General features: G+C 35.7%; 1 protein-coding gene across 1 annotated transcript in view; it reads right to left on the reverse strand.

Moving 5' to 3' along the window:
- The window catches only part of TEX11 (testis expressed 11), a 290,530-nt gene that overhangs the window by 147,365 nt on the left and 125,783 nt on the right, over positions 1–17,382 (reverse strand). Inside the window, exons 10-11 of the mRNA XM_015127634.3 lie at positions 13,570–13,651; positions 10,932–11,010 (exon numbers count right to left, since the gene is read on the reverse strand). Coding sequence (XP_014983120.3) covers positions 10,932–11,010; positions 13,570–13,651 — 161 coding nt within the window. The remainder of the gene's footprint in view (positions 1–10,931; positions 11,011–13,569; positions 13,652–17,382) is intronic.

The following is a 17,382-nucleotide window of genomic DNA, read 5'->3' on the forward strand; positions in this document are numbered from 1 at the left end:
ACTGCAGATGTGGCAAGTGAGGTACAAGCAACCTGCCAGCTAGTAAAGAGAATTGCTAAGATTTGAAACCAGGCCTACTGATCCTAGAGCTAGTGCTCTCTCCCTATCAGTATACTACTTCCATTGTATATTAGGAGCTTGAACTTTCTCAATTACACCCTCTCTTTAGCCCTCTGGATACCTCCCTCCATACAGGATTCTTTTCCTCTGCCTTGGACATGCACAATCTCCCCTATACTGGTGTTAGTGGGGTTGGATTTTCCCATTTCTCCCCTCTACCATTTTTATCCTTTCTTTCCAATTTACTGCCAAAATATTCCAAACAGGTAGGTGATCCACTACAGCTATCTCTAATTCCTAACATCTCCTTTATCTCTTGCATTTCTCCTGTCTGTTCTACATTTGCTTTAGATAGGCCGTATGTATTGCATTGCAATTAAGAGTACAGGTTCTGAAACTTGCCAGCCTGGGTTTGGATCCTTGCTCCACTACTTACTAGCTCTGTGACCTTGGTCAATTTTCTTAACTTCCCTGATATGGTTTGGACATGTGTTCCCACCCAAATCTCACGTTCAACTGTAGTCTCCAGTGTTGGAGGTTGGGCCTAGTGGGAAGTGATTGAATCATGGAGGTGGATCCTTCATGAATGGTGTAGCACCATCCCTTTGGTGCTATTCTCATGATGGAGTTCTCACGAGATCTGGTCATTTCAAAGTGTGTTCTCTCTCTCTCTCTCTCTCTCTCTCTCGTTCCTGCCATGTAAGATGCCTGCTTTTGCTTTGCCCTCTGCCATGAGTAAAAGCTCCCTGAGGTCTCTCCAGAAACGGATGCAGCAACACTTCCTGTACAGCCCGTGGAACCGTAAGCCAATTAAGCCTCTTTTCTTTATAAATTACCCAGCCTCAAGTATTTCTTTATGGCAATGTGAGAATGGATTAATATACTCCCCATCTGTATAATGGGGAAGATGCTAATACTACCTACCTTACAGAGTATTTGTGGAAGGTTAAATCATATATTAAATTAAAAGCTCTTAGAATAGTGTCTGGTACAAAGTAAGCATTCAGTGAATGATAGCTATTGTAAAGATGTTTGAAGTTACTACTGAGTCCAGTATTCAAAATCATTATTCTTTTTCTCAATCTTCATTCTTTACTGTTCAAGTACATTCTATACATACATTCTATACTATTTGTACCAGCTCCTCCAGGACACTGCATCATCTTGTGTCTGTTGCCATCGATCTATCCACTTCTGCCTCCCTGTTCCCCACCCCCTATACCCAGTTACAAATCTTCTTGATTCTTCCATCATAATGTCTTTCACTTCCATCACTTCTTTCCATTTCCTATTCTGGAATCTGAGAGAAAGATTCCTTACTTGTATGGTTTATGACAAGTGCTAATTTGTATGGTTTATGGCTTTACTAGGAAATGTTTAAAAAAAAAGATAGGTCCTAAGGATAGTGTGCGGCTGGCAAGTCAGTCACAACTGTATTAATTCTAATGCCAAATAGGTAGGCAAGAGGTAGAATAGTTTTGTCTTTATAAATTATCCTCTAACCTCCCCCACTTTGATGATATAAAAATACTCTGTGATTGTATTTGTTTCATAATTATGAGCTTATCTTCCCCATTAAGTAGTGACATCCTTGAGACCACCAGGGACATGCATATTATTTAATCTCTGCATCTTCAATGCCTAGCAACAAAATGACTGGTACGTTGTAGGAATTCAAACGTGAAAGAATGAATTTCCACTACTATCAACCTAGTTTCAGGCTCTTATTACTTCATATTTGCGCTACTTGCAACAACTCAGTTAATCTCGCTATCTCTCAAATTCTTGTATATTATTGCTATTAGCATATCACTATCCTATTTGGAAAACTTCAGTGGATCCCCATTTGCCTATATCATACAGTCCTTTAACCTAATAATTAAGGATTTTAATAAATGATTCCAATTTACTTCTCTAACTTTATATTTCCTCATACTCCTTGTATAAAACTTATGCTAAATCCTCTCGGATTCATTAGTCATCATATTCTAAATAGACCATATTGTCCCCATATATACTTATGCTATAGCCCCTACCACAGATGTCCTAACTCTTCCTTTCTGCTATTCTAAGTCCTACCCCACCATCAAAGCCTCACCTTCAAATAAGACTTTCTGATGTTCCTAGTCCATGATGATCCAGGCCTCTTCTGAATTCCTACACCAATTTGTCAGTTATCCCCATTTTCCATGTGCTGTCTTATATTGTTATCTTTACATATACCCTCTTTCCAGTAAGACTTGTAAATTCTCTGCAAGTGGTGCCTATGTTTTCCACATGGTACCTTTTGCATAAACGATACTAAATACTTTATTGGACTAAATTATTGTCCCCACACCTGCCTTGTGCTCACTCTGATCTTCCTGCTAGTAATTCCTACTTCTTCACCTATGCAAATCTTATCCATTTCTAAGGCCCCAAACCCCATAAAGCATTCTCTGACTAATAGAGCTAACAGTGATCTTTCACTCTCTCTAAATTCATATACTATTTTTGCCTATACCACACATTTCTCATATTCTGAATTTTATTGTTACTCAACTGATCAAGCATATATATGCTTAATTTATTATAGTAGGCTATAAATTCACTAGAGAAATGTATGTTTCTTACATTTCTTGTATCTACAACCAGACCCCAGACATGTTGCACTAGGCACAAATTTTGTTGATAAAATGAATGTCAGTGCACACAATGAGGTAAGGAAAATTGAACTCTTTCTCCAAGAGCAATCAACCTTTACAAACCTAGGAAATACCCTTCTTGACATTAGCCTTGGCAAATAATTTTTGGTTAAGTCCCCAAAAGCAATTGCAACAAAACCAAAAATTGACAAGTGAGACTTAATTACACTAAAGAGCTTCTGCACAGCAGAAAAAAACTATCAAAAGAATATTAAAATATTCACAAACTATGCATCCAACAAAGGTATAATATCCTAGAATCTATAAGGAACTTTAAAAAAAATCAACAAGCTTGTCAGAAAGGTGATTTTTTAAAAAATCAACACGCAAAAAACAAATAGCCCCATTAAAAAATGGGCAAAGGACATGAACAGACACTTCTCAAAAGAAGATATACAAGCTGCCAGCAAACATATGAAAAAATGCTCATCAGCACTAATCACAAGAAAAATGCAAATCAAAACCACAATGAGATACTATCTCATACCAGTCAAAATGGCTATATTAAAAAGTCAAAATACAACAGATGTTGGAAAAGCTGCAAGAAAAGGGAACACTTATACACTATTAATGGAAATGTAAATTAGTTCAGCCACTGTGGAAAGCAGTTTGGAGATTCCTCAAAGGATTTTAAACAGAGCTACCATTAGACCCAGCAATCCCATTACTGGGTATATACCCAAAGGAAAATAGATTATACACAAAAACCCCACATACACTCATATGTTCATCACTGTGCTATTCACAATAGCAAAGACATGGAATCTACATAGCTGTCCATCAATGGTGGATTGGATAAAGAAGATGCAGTATATATATACCATGGAATACTATGCGGCCATAAAAAGAATGAAATCATGTCCTTTGCAGCAACATGGATGGAGCTGGAGGCCATAATCCTAAGCAAATTGAAACAGGAACAGAAAATCAAACACTCCATGTTCTCACTTATAAATGGGAGCTAAACATTGAGCACACATGGACATAAACATGGGAATAATAGACACTGGACTAGTAGAGGGGGGAAAGGTGGAGAGCATGTGGGTTGAAAAACTACCTATTGGGTACTATGCTCACTACTAGGGTACAATATACCCATGTAACAAGCCTGCATATGTATCCCTTGTATCTAAAATAAAAGTTGAAGTAATTAAAAAAAAAAAAAACTTCTTTTCCCATCTCAAATACCCTAAAACCAATCCCCCTAGGGAAAAAAGCCACAGACTTATCTATCTCAACAAAACTTATCTATACTGAAGATTCAGGAACTGGGTGTGTATTCTGTACCACCTTCATTTCCTACAGACTGGAACTATGATTCCTAAAAATAAACTCATAAGTAATGCTCATTACAACAAAAACAAAAAAAACGAATGTCCTACAAAGTACATTACAGCGATACTCAACCTAAAACAGGAGAAGAGAAAAGATCTAGGGTGATAACAATTACCAATACTGAGCTCAGATAGTGGCTGTTACATGGGAATATCTGAATGAACATGATTAATTAAAATCCCAAGGGTCAGTTGATGTTTGCTTTTATTTCTCAGTGGCTGATAACCTTTTAGATCTATCCCAGAAAGGAATTATTATTGAGTATGAGGTCTTCAATATTGTACCTATCTCTTTTTCTGTATTGTCAGGATATTATCTCACTCAGCTAGCATGCCATTTCTGCAACCCACCTCAAGTACTTATTATTACATTACCATAAGAATGTATTTCATTTAAACATATAATCGTAAAATTCAGCTACATTCCTAAGTATAATTTTATTATATCTTAGAGCCAAACATTTTTTGGAGGTAAATCATTTTATTTGTATAGTGTAAGTTTATGGAAAAATAATACCATATCAAATTTTCTCTGAACAGAACTTTTCAGGAACTCATTTAATGTGTAGAATCTAGATATCTCTGAAATATTTTATTATAACATTCAACAGTGTGTTCAAAAACCATTATATTAATAAAACAATATCAGGCTTTATGCAACAGGAAGGCTGGGAATATAATGGTTAGGATGCAAGGCTTTCTCTTCTTTATTTTTACTTGATGAGCCTGAACAAATTGCTTCCCTGTATCTCTTATCTGACTTCCAAGGATTCTGATCTTGACTTCACAAGCCTGCTGCTGCTCTCCTCTCTTCTTCATTTTAGTTTGGAAATGTCAATCTGATCTCCTACATTCTTGTTCTGTATTTTTATTTGGTGCATTGACTTTCCCAGATCACTATCTCTAGGTTTCTGATTCTATCTTGGTAGTCTAATTGCAATTCAAAATCCCTTTGTTTATTTGATTTAGTATTCTTGTCACTGGAATAAACAGTAACTGATTAAGCTTACCTAATCAGCATCAAAAAAAGGCGGGGGGCTGACGCCTTTCACCAATAACAACATAAATGACAAATGCTAAAATTATAACTAGGAAAAATTATGCACCAATACTGATAAGGAGTTAAAGGAAAGAAAAAACTAAAAGTAGATTGTTAGGATAATAATATTAGATGTGATCTTTTTTGTTTTAAAATTTTCATTACAGTCATAGTATGTTTGTAGAATTTTTTTAATAGATACAAAATTTTAAAAAAGGATTAAAGTCCAAAGTTAGGAGTAACAGTAACTTAGTTGCCATAAAAGTGTTCAGGACCCCTGGATCAAATAAATTTACATCTAGGACTAAGATAATTTGTAGATGAGACTTCTAAATTAAAGGAGTCTTTCAGGAATTATGAATAACTGGAGGGGTGATGAAGACTGGGGACAGGAGAAGTTCTGATTTTTTTTTTTAGGAGGCAGTGGATTCCCAAACCATACTACTCCAAGAATGGGCCACAGACCAACAGCATTGACATCACCTGCGAGCTTGTTAGAAATGCAGATCAGGCCCCATTCCAGACCCACCAAATCAGAATCTGCACCTTAACAAGATCTTCAGCTGATCCAGCCGATCATATACACATTAAAGTTTGAGAAGCACTAACATAAAGCAACAAGGATTCACTGAGAAAGACATAGCAAATTAATCTTATCTTTTGCAAGCTTACTTAAATGTTAATGTCAGAGAGTTTGATAATCTAACAAATTCAGAAAAATGACTCAATAACAGTATCAAGCCATTCACCCGCTTTTCTAGAATCCAAAGCATATGCTTTTCCCTTAAATAGTACCAGATATTACTAGGACCTAATAAGTATATAACCTGGAATTGTCTGCTCTCTGTCTTCTAATGAAGCTTGACTGTAAAAGGTGAAATTAAAAAAAAATCGCTTAAGAGACATAGTATTTCCATCTATTCTATATATTCAAAATTTTATCCTTGCATCAAGGTGGATCATCGGAAAACTAGGTCTGAACTACGTTAGCTTAGTCCATTACAGAACTTCATTCACCTTCTTTTTTTTTTTTTTTTTTGAGATGGAGTCTCGCTCTGTCATCCTGGCTGGAGTACAGTGGCACGATCTCGGCTCACTGCAACCTCTATCTCCTGGATTCAAGTGATTCTCATGCCTCAGCCTCCTAAGTATCTGGGATTACAGGCGTTTGCCACCACACCTAGCTAATTTTTGTATTTTTAGTAGAGACGGGGTTTTGCCATGTTGACCAGGCTGGTCTTGAACTCCTGATCTCAGGCGATCCACCTGCCTCGGCCTCCCAAAGTGCTGAAATTACAGGCATGAGCCACCGCGCCTGGCTACTTCATTCACTTTCTAACAGTTAATGTTCTGCATGCTTAGCTTTCATTGCAAAAAAAAAAAAAAAAAAAAAAAAAAAAAAAAAAAACTTTACTGTGTAAAATATACTTATGCTCTTGCTATACAATTACTAAAAGCATTGTCCATTATATAATGCAACTTCCTACACTGTCTACAGAAGCCAAATATGTAACATAAATGAGTGAAGCAGACTGCAAAAAAATCCACTGCCAGATATGTAATTAAACTGAATCATTAACTGAACGATGGTATAAGCACATTAACACATAGTATGAACAGGTAGGAAAAGAGAAGTTATATTTTAAATTTGAAATCTAAAAACATAAATAATTTATCAAATTTTCCTTTGAAATTGATTACTTTGTTGACTTGTAAATAGAAAGCTAAAATCCTTTCTTCTACACCAATATGTCAATGTGCACATGGGCTGATAGGGAGAAGCAGATACTTAAGTGGAAATTTGGGTACTGTATCAAGAGGAAAGTGGAATGAATAAAATGATGGATGGCCAAAAGCAGCAAATGTCTACTACATACTGATATTCCAAAGTTGTCTAATTAGGATTCAGTACCACACTACAATGCAGTTCAATTTCTTCAATTTGTAGTTCTTTATTGACATTAGTAAAATTAATTGAAAAAGACAAAATAGGCAATATTTTTCATTACCATAATGTTGGAAATCAGAAAACTTCCTTTTTGGAATTCACTCTTTAAACCTACAGTTTTGAATACGTAGTTTAAGCAATCACTTCCATCTCTGGACACCAATTTCAGCACAGAAAAGTAAGCCAGATTATTCCTTGCCAAAAGCATTTCCCCAAAAAATGACTTCACTAAGACCACGTGAATTAAATTTTACATCTGTGTAACTAACTACTTATGAGCACTTTTGCAGAGAAAGATTCAGAGTGTTTATGTGGATTATCATATTCACCAAAAACGTCAATCATTGAACTGAGTCAGGGATGTTTTCTTGGATGACATGCACAAGTTGAATTCTTTCAACAGTTCAAAAAATATATCTTCAGCACCTGACATAAATGCTGCACTACATCCCCAAAACTCCCCTTCAGAACTGAAGTATTTATTCCCCAGTTGTTCTTTAGGAATTTGCTAGGCTGAAAAAAGCTGCCACACCCAACGTCATTCTCCTTTCCCAGGGTAACTGGCATACAGAGACTAGTCAACATTGGGCTATAAGGACCGGCCCTCTGACCTTAGCTGAGGACAATTCGGAGGGACCATCCCAGCTTCAGAGCTCCCAATAAGTAAGGCTGAGGCCTTCTGACTATACCTAGGCCAACTTCTCCCATTAGTCCAGCTGCAGCCCCTTCCCCTCACAGGTGTTGATCCTGAAAGAACACTTTAATAAATTATCTTCACGTTAACCTCCCTCTCAAAATTTGCTTCCAGGGCAACCCAACCTGTGACAACACCACATACAACTAAGCCCCCTAATCTACAAGAAGCAGACGCAACTACTGTATTGTGCATCCAAACCATCCAAAAAAAGCAATAATCTCGGTTGAGGCCACAGAAGAATATCTGGTATACATATATTGTTACTATATACATGCTTCATTTTTTATCTTTTTAGGACAGTGTTTCCTGGTGAATTAATACAATTAATACACTGAAGTTTTTATGTTTAAAAACACTGCCACCTTGGATTTAAGTATCATATCAAGTCTTATGTTAACCATTGCAGAAATAGCTTCTGTAGTCATACTTAAGTTATTTTGACCACTCTACATTAAACTTAAGACACAGGCACTATGTTCAAACGTTCTATCATATCAAAATTCTCACTGACACCACAAATAAATATGCTTTACTGGGCACTATTATTTATGTCTACGAACAGAAAACACCAAAAATAAATTACCCTTTTTGAGTAACTTGTCCAATAAATTCTGAGCTGTATCTTCAATGTGCCAAACAGCATTTCTGGTTAGATTTGGATTTGAAACTTAAGAATACATTGTGTGACTCAGTAGACACTTTTTTGTAAAGCTGTCATCTGTAAAAGAGCTAATGCCTGGGCAATCTTTTCCTTTAATATATAACTACATAACTGCATTTTACAACAGGATTGCTTATTTTATTCACTTTCCAAAATAAACCCAGTTGAAATTTCAGTCCTCTTTTTGAATTATTTTTCATTACACAGATTTTCTAGGTACTGGTTGTAGTTTGTACTATATTTTGCTTTATAATGGGCTCTTAGGTTGTATTCATTGATGCAAACACACTTTGCATATTAAACACAGAATCTTTTTTACTTCTATCAGAAAGGAATTTATTCTTTCCATTTTCTTGCAACATCTTCTCAGTCTAGCTTTCATTCTACTTTGGATAGAGATGTGGGTGCCATATTTTATTTTCCTCTTATATCTGCTATAATAATAACATACAAAAAAAGATAAATGACAACTTGATGTACAACATATGGGAAAAAATAAGGAATTCTGGGGACTGTGACAAACTGGAGAACACACGCCCTATGTATGAAGGTGGCAACTGCTACTTAGCTCCAACTGATCGTTGCTTAGTGGAAATACTGGCCAATTGTTTCCAGATTTTTCAACTTTTGCAAGAGAAATCAGAAAACCATATATATATATATAAAGAAAACCAAATTTTTATGTGAAATTTCCTGAATGTTAAATGTTGGCAAATAATTCAACTATATGCAACACATCTCTCGCCACACCCAGCCCATAGTCCACCACTTCGTAAACTTTTTCTAGTGATTAATTGCTTTGGAACGTAGTATTGAATGTATTCCTTCTACTACAGTAGTAAAAAGTGTGAGCTCTGCAAACATGTTTAAATTCCGCTCTGCTCCTTCCTAGCTATGCAATTGTGGGCAAATTACTTTTTCTATCTAACCCTCATTTTTCTCACCTGCAAAATTGAGTTAATCAAATTACCTTAGAGGTATTTCATAATTTATAATGTAAAGAATTTAGAATAGTGCCTGGTACAAAGCAAGTATCAGTAAATGTTAGCTTTTGTTATTTAATAATGAAAAATGTATAAAATATCACATAGCCCCCTTTCCCTGGCTGCAAGAAAGTTTACTATTAAATTGAATGCTTTACCACGGCAACTATACTAGCCATTGTGTTTTGCATGTTTGCTTCCTCCTTTTCAGGGTTTTGATTTTCTATTTCAATTTTCAGAGCTTTGAATAGAAGAAGTTTCAAATTCTTTTTGGCAGGAGGAAGGTTAAAAACAACCAAAACTTTAAAAAATAAAAATTAAGTTCCATGAAATTTTTGTGAACAAGATGAAGGAAATTAGGTCATCTGGCTGTATAATTAGGTGGATTTATAGCAGGTTCAACGATTGTACACCAAAAAGTATCGATTAATGGATTGATGTTAACCTGGAGATTAATCCATGCTGCCACGAAGGTTCTGGCCTCAGTTTTGCCCTGTTTATCAAACTATCTGGAGTTAGAAAACTATGGCTTGCAGTCCAGCTGCTCTGCTTGTTTTTATGAATAAAGTTTTACTGGAATAAAGCCACACACATTTGTTTATGATTAGTCTATGGCTACTTTTGCACTACGACGGCAGAGTTGACTAGTTGTGCCAGAGACTGTGTGGCCCACAAGCCCAAAGTTTATACTTATATCTTACCCTGTAAGAAAAGTTTGCAGACCCCTGAATTAGATGAAGACAGGTGGCAATACCAAATTTGAAGATGACACAGACTGGGAGGAATAGTTAATACATTGCATGATAAAATTGAAATTCACAAAGATCAGAACAACTGAAAAAATAGGCTGTAGCAATCAGGCTGAAATTTAATAGTTTGTAAAGCATGGTTAATGGGTACTTAACCATAAAAGTCGAGGATATGAGGCATTAAGAGCAACTGACATTGTAAAGATATAGTTTCAAGAGTCCAGGAAATTAACCACATGATGTAGCTGCCAGAAAAGAGCTATTTTGAATGTTGTCTGTATTAAAAGAAATAGAGGGTCTAAACCAGTGCTGCCCAATAGAACTTCCCTGTGATAATAGAAATATTTTAAATCTGTAATGTACAATAGGGCAGCCATTAGCTACATGCGGCTATTTGGATTTGATACGTGGCTAGCATGAAGGAGGGACTAAATTTTAAAAATTATTTTTGAGAGAGTCCTGCTCTGTTGCCCATGCTGGAATGCAGTGGCACGATCATAGTTCACTGTAACCTTGAACTGCTGGGCTCAAGTGATCCTCCCACCTCAGCCTCCCAAGTAGCTATGACTACAGGCACATGCCACCATGCCGGCTAATTTTTTAAAAAATATTTTGTAGAGATGGGGTCTTGCTATGTTGCCAAGGTTGGTCTCAAGCTCCTGGGCTCAAGGGATCCTCCCGCCTCAGCCTCTCCAAGTGCTGGGATTCTAGGTGTGAGCCACCGGTGCCTCGCCAAAAACTGTCAGTCTTTAGAGAAAGGGAAATCAATTCTGTACCTTTCATGATCCATCAGCAGTTTAGCAATGTTCAGACAGAAGTCTAAGGGCATGTCAAGATGTAGTATTTCCATGACAGCTAACAAGATGAAAAAATGAAATAATTATTATCAGTTTCATTTTTGAGGAAGCTTAGCTATTTTCAATAATTTTCCTCTATTCAAAATCTACTTACTAAATGTTTGCCATATACCATGTTTTGCCTAACAATTTATCAAAATTTTCTTTTAAAGTATTAACATCCAGTGCTGGAGAGTGTCATGATACAGGCACTCTTGCACAGATAGCAAAGTAATCTGGTGCAATCCTTTCGAAAAGCAACTTGGCAATACTATATGCTAAGAACACTGGGGTAGAGAGTTTGCTATCTGAAGTCAAACAGATCTAAATTTGAAACCACTTGCTACTTGTATAGCCATAGGCAAGTTAAGCTCTTAGTTTTGTCACCTGTAAAATGGAGAATATACCACCAATTTCTCAGGGTTGTTGAGAGGATTAACTGAGGTAATGTATGGAAATTATATAGCAAAGAACCCAGCACTTAGTAAGCATTTAATAAATGGCAGCTGCTATTATTATTCCCTTAGAGAAATTGTGCTTCTGAAAAGTCACCTGGAATAAATATGGGGAAAATTTATGAACAAAAATATTAAAAGCAGTGTAGATTATGATAATAATAGAAAAGAAGTATACACTGTATATCTATTACAGGGTAGCAATAAACTATTGTGCAACCATTAAAATTGTTGAGTATGAAATAACATGGAAAAAAATGAATATACACTGATATGAAAAATGTATAAGACCAGTAAGTGAAAAATTAGAAAGCAAAGTTTTATGTACTATACAGTTACAATTCTGTAATAAAAGCAAAATAAACTAAGAGAAAAAATACTGGAAATAAGTGATCAAATTTCTAAAAGTGATTGTGTTTAGATTCTATTTATTTGACAAATATTTAATGAGCATATTATCTGTACCAGGCATTGTGCTTTGTGCTGAGAACCCAGCAGTGGATAAAACACAACAAAAATTCCTGCTGTCAAGGAGCTTCTAGTGGATGGTAGGACCATGAGAACTTTTAGTGTTTTCCAAAAATGTCTTAAATTATTATGTGCTATCTTTTCATGATGAAAAATGTTTATTTTTAAATGTCAATCTTTCTACTACAAAAAATATCAGTGAAATAATGCCAGCAGTTAGGCTGACCATTTTAAGAGTAAAGTATTTTCACCAGCAAAGCAACAAACAGAATATAAAAATGCAAGTTTCATATATTCTTTCAATGCAACAAAGTAAAAATCTAGTATTTTTAAATACAAAAAAACTTGGATTTGGGTTAGCCTCCTAATCTGTAATCAAACAATGACTGACATTACAACTTCAGGAGTATCTAGATTGAGTTAAGTAAAAACAATCTGTGAATAAAGAACAATTTTATTTTAAACTCTGCTTCTTACCTACATTTGGATAAACACTGTCATGAGGAATTATCATCTCAAACTAATCTACTTCAACTTGGTGACTCCAATAATCTCTCTGGTCTTCCTGTGTTGTCTTAGTTTGAGTAAGTGTATTCTTTTAGTTGGTTAGTTGGTTTGTTTATTCCCCCAATGCAAAAAAGTAGAGTTGTCTTCCTGGTTTCTAACATTTTTCAACCTGTGTATGCTGAGGTGATACTGTTGCCTAGAGATGCAGAATCCCCAATACATTTGAGCTTCTGAGGTCTCTTAAGTGATTGGCTAAAATTCTAGAGGCCAATGAAAGATTCAGTAGTACTAAATTTAGGGCTACTGCCAAATTGAATTATAGTTCTAGCTATAAAAAATTGTTATTATTTTTTGGATTATCAGTAACTATACTAACATATAATTTTGTATAGTACAAATAATGCAGCCTCTAAAGATTACTAAAAAGCATGTACAACATTAAAAGAATTAGAATAAATAGCTTTTATGACTAAACAAAATTGAAATGTTAAGGGCTAGTGTGCATAGTTTTGCTTCATGTAATGCATCCATATAGTAGTAATAACAGTAATAATAATAACTACAGTAATAGGTAACATATATTACACACTATGCACCAGGTATGGTGTTAAATGCTTTATACACATTTTCTCATAAGATTCTCAAAACAACATGATGAGGTAGATAATAATAACACCTCTTTTGCTAAATGAAGAAACAAAGCAAAGTTAAGTGACTTGCCCAATGACCCACTCTTGTGCAGCATACATTCTGGTCCTTGGAGAGTTATGAAAAATAAATAGCGATGTTTATAAACAAGTAATTATAAAAATCACAGAATTACAAAGGCTTTTCCCATTAAGAAGTAATCTTTCTTCATGGTGGTAGACAACTTCAGAAGGACTGGGTAGCTACAGTTCTCTGCTGGACTAAAAGAAAACTGATTGCTTTTATTCAGCTTTAAAAAAAAAAACCTTTTAAATTTGCTACTATTTTTTCTTCTTTCTCTCTTTTTTCCTGGGTGACAATATTTCCCCTTCCTGGGTGATATTTTCCTTCTCAGCCACCATCAAATTACACCTATTGTTAGTATACTACAAAAGATGTCATATTTAACAAATTGTAGTGATGTTTCAAAATGGTGTGCTCTTCACATATAGAGATCTTACCTTCAAGGAGTTCTTCATTAGATGTTTCGCCTTTCAAGAGGATTTTCATTTTTAGGAAAAGCCCAGTAGAATTTAAATGTTCCTATTTTAAACAAGGAAATCACAATGATATTAAAATTGTGGAATGTAAAAGACAATTTTCAAGTAATTGCCTGCTTTATTCAACCATCTTGGGATAACTCATAATCAAAGGAAATTGAAATTACAAAAGATTATATCATAGCATTCTTTCTATCCCTGAGGATATTTCCCAATATTTTATTCAATCTAAATGAAATAATATATGGAAAAGAACATGTAAATATTTCCAATGAGTGACAAACATTTAATGACAAGATTAACACTTAAACTGTACAAATCTCAGGCCATATTCTTTGTAAGCAAAACCACAAACCAGCTAATTTTATTTTCTTTTGAGATTTTAACAACTAAGGTCCTTTACAAACAATGGTAGAATAAAATAGAAGACGTATTGTCTTTTCTATAAGATATGCCTGTCGTGTTTACCATTAATAACAACGTACTATGAATGATGTTTCTAAATCATTGTTAGTTGGCCCTAAGCCATCTGTGATCTTCCCGGTTCCACTTTTACCTTACAGGGTACATCTTTAAACAACTTTCTAAGACTAAAAGTACAGTCTAGGCTCACAGAACAGAACTTTTCTCTCTACAAAGCCAATTAACCTCTACATGAACACTGTACTCATTAGCTCCATGCTCTGCACATAATTACAGGTATTCATGTGTGAGATACCTTAAAAATAGAAAGTTGGAGAAAGTAAACACTGATATTAAAAGGGCTTGCAAATATAGGTGACACTAGTACAAAGAATAAACTGAAGTTGTCAATTTTGATTTATTGCATTACCATCTTTCCTACAGGTTTGTCGAAGTATGTATTGGGTTCAATTCCCTTTTATCTTCAGAGACATAGAGGTCTTCCAGATCTTGGCAACATCTGTTTTCCTTGAGTCTGCTATTCTCACACAAGTTTAACATTCTGGTTTTTTTGTTTTTTTAAACCAAAGAATTCCAGATATGATTTTCACTGATTTCATTACCAAACAACTCCAGATAATGGGCATTTTGTTTTATTATCATCGGGTCTTCACTTCTATAAACACTTGCACTGTATATTGTCCATCCTTATTGTCTCTTAAAATACACTTTCAGAAGTCATGAAGATTGCCTGCTAAATCCATCAGCTTTCTCCCTACTATCAAAATCCTTGTCTTCTCTGTAACTTTTCTCACCATTATTTTTCATTCTTTATAGGTTTATTTGTTTGTTTGTTTGTTTGTTTATGATGGAGTCTCACTCTATTGCCCAGGCTGGAGTGTAATGGCACAATCTTGGCTCACTGCAACCTCCACCTCCCAGGTTCAAGCAATTCTCCTGCCTCAGTCTCCCGAGTAGCTGGGATTACAGGCGCCCTCTAACACATCTGGCTAGTTTTTGTATTTTTAGTAGAGATGGGGTTTCACCATATTGGCCAGACTGGTCTCGAACTCCTGACCTCAAGTGATGCACCTGCCTCAGCCTCCCAAAGTGCTGGGATTACAGGCGTGAGCCACGAGGCCTAGCTGGTTTTTTAATTTTTCTGAGACAAAGCCTCACTCTGTCTCCCAGGCTGGAGTGCAGTGGTACAAACAGGGTCTCACTTTATTGCCCAGGCTGGTCTTGAACTCCTGGGCTCAAGCAATCCTCCTGTCTCAGCTTCCCATTGTGCTGGGATTATAGGCAGGAACTACCATGCCCAGCTCCCTTCCTCAGATTTTTGTTTGCTAATTTTTTTCTTATCATCAGTTACTGAGAAACAGGCTCCAGGTACAACAAACGTACAAGATAAGTATTTTGAATCTTGTTTTGCAGGCCCAAATAAAGTTAAGTAACTTACCCATGGTCACACAATTGGTAAGTAGTAGAGCAGAAATTTGAAATCAGATCTCTCTGACTCTAAAGGACATAATCTTTCCATTATAATATGCTGCCTCCCTTGAAGCTCTATCATGGTAGGCATTACTACACTATCTGAATATTTTGCAAGCTCTAAAGATAATGTATTCATTTCTAGTGTGAAGTGTATCATACACACACACACATACACACACGAGTATATAAAAAGTATGTATGTGTAATGTATATGTAAGGTTTACAGAATAATAATAAAACAAACACCCGTGTCCTCACTACCAAGGTTAAGAAACAGATTATTGCCATATAAGAAGCCTCAAATGTATCCTTACCCATATGCATCCTCCTCACTTCACAGAGGTAAACACCACCCTGAATTTTGTGCAGTGATTTCCTTGCTTTTCTTTATATATACACAATATATAGTTGCTATGGATTGAATGTTTGTGTCTTTCTAAAATTCGTATATTGAATCTCTAAACCCCAATGTGATAGTATTTTGAGGTGGGGGCTTTGGGAGGTAATTTGGTCATGAGGGCTGAGCCCTCATGAATGGGATAAGTGCCCTTATAAGAAAAGGCATGAGAGAGATGACAGATGATCTCTCTCATCTCTCTCTCTCTCTCTCTCTCTCTCTCTGCCAAGTGAAGATATAGAAAGAATGTGGCCATCTTCAAACCAAGAAGAAGGCCCTCACCAGGAACCGAAAAGGCTGGTATTTTGATCTTGGACATCTCAGTCCCTAGAATTGTGAGATATAAACTTCTGTTGTTTAAGCCACACAGTTTACAGTATTTTGTTATAACAGCTCAAGCTAGCCAACACAATTATTTAGCTATGCCTACATTTGAACTTCACTTAAACAGAATCATAAAGTATCTAAGTTCTTCTGTGCCTTCTTTCATTCAAATCATGTTTTTTCAGATTCATCCATGTTGATACGTGAAACTTATTTGTTTTCATTACTATATAGCGTGGTTCTCAAAGGGTGGTCCCTGAATCAGCACCATCTGGGAACTTGTTAGAAATGCAAGCCCCATCCAAAACCTACTAAATGAGAAACGCTGGGAGTATTGCCTAGCAAATTGTGTGTGCGTGTGTGTAGGAAAATGTGTAAAATAACTATTACTGATTTGTGTTATGGAAAGTTTCCAATTCAACATGAATTCTATTATCTGTTTAGTAAGGTAATAAATGAGCAAACTGTGTTTAACAGACATTCTAGGTAATACTTACACAAGCTAAAGTTTAAGAACAACTATTGTATAGTATTCTGTTATATGAATAAATCACAATTTATTTGCACATTCTACTTTGGACATTTAAGTTGTTCCCAAAGCAATTGCTATTATGAACAATCCTGGAATCAGCATTCTGTATACTTTTCCTGGCACACAAATGCTAGCGCTTCTCTAAAGTATACACCTAGGAGTGAAGTTGCTGGGTGGTCCAGTATGATCAAATTCTATTTTATCAAGTAACGTCAATCTGTTTTTCAAAGTGGTTGTACAATTCTCGAAAAACTAGGAATGAAGGGAGCTTCCTCAACCTGACAAAAGGCATCTATACTAAACCCACAGCTAACACCATACTTAATGGCAAAATACTGAAAGCTCTCTTTCTAAGATTAGGAAAAGACACTGCTCTTGCCAATTCTATTTAACATAGTAATGAATGTTCTTGCTAGAAAAATTAGAAAAGAAAAAGAGACAAAAGGCATGCAGATTGTAAAGCAAGAAGTAAAACTATCTTTATTTACAAAAAATAGGACTTTTTTTTTTTTTTTTTGAGACGGAGTTTCCCTCTTGTTGCCCAGGCTGGAGTGCAATGGCACAATCTTGGCTCACTGCAACCTCTCCCTTCTGGATTCAAGTGATTCTCCTGCCTCAGTCTCCC

Source organism: Macaca mulatta, chromosome X, assembly GCF_049350105.2.
Source record: "Macaca mulatta isolate MMU2019108-1 chromosome X, T2T-MMU8v2.0, whole genome shotgun sequence".
NCBI lineage: Eukaryota > Metazoa > Chordata > Mammalia > Primates > Cercopithecidae > Macaca > Macaca mulatta.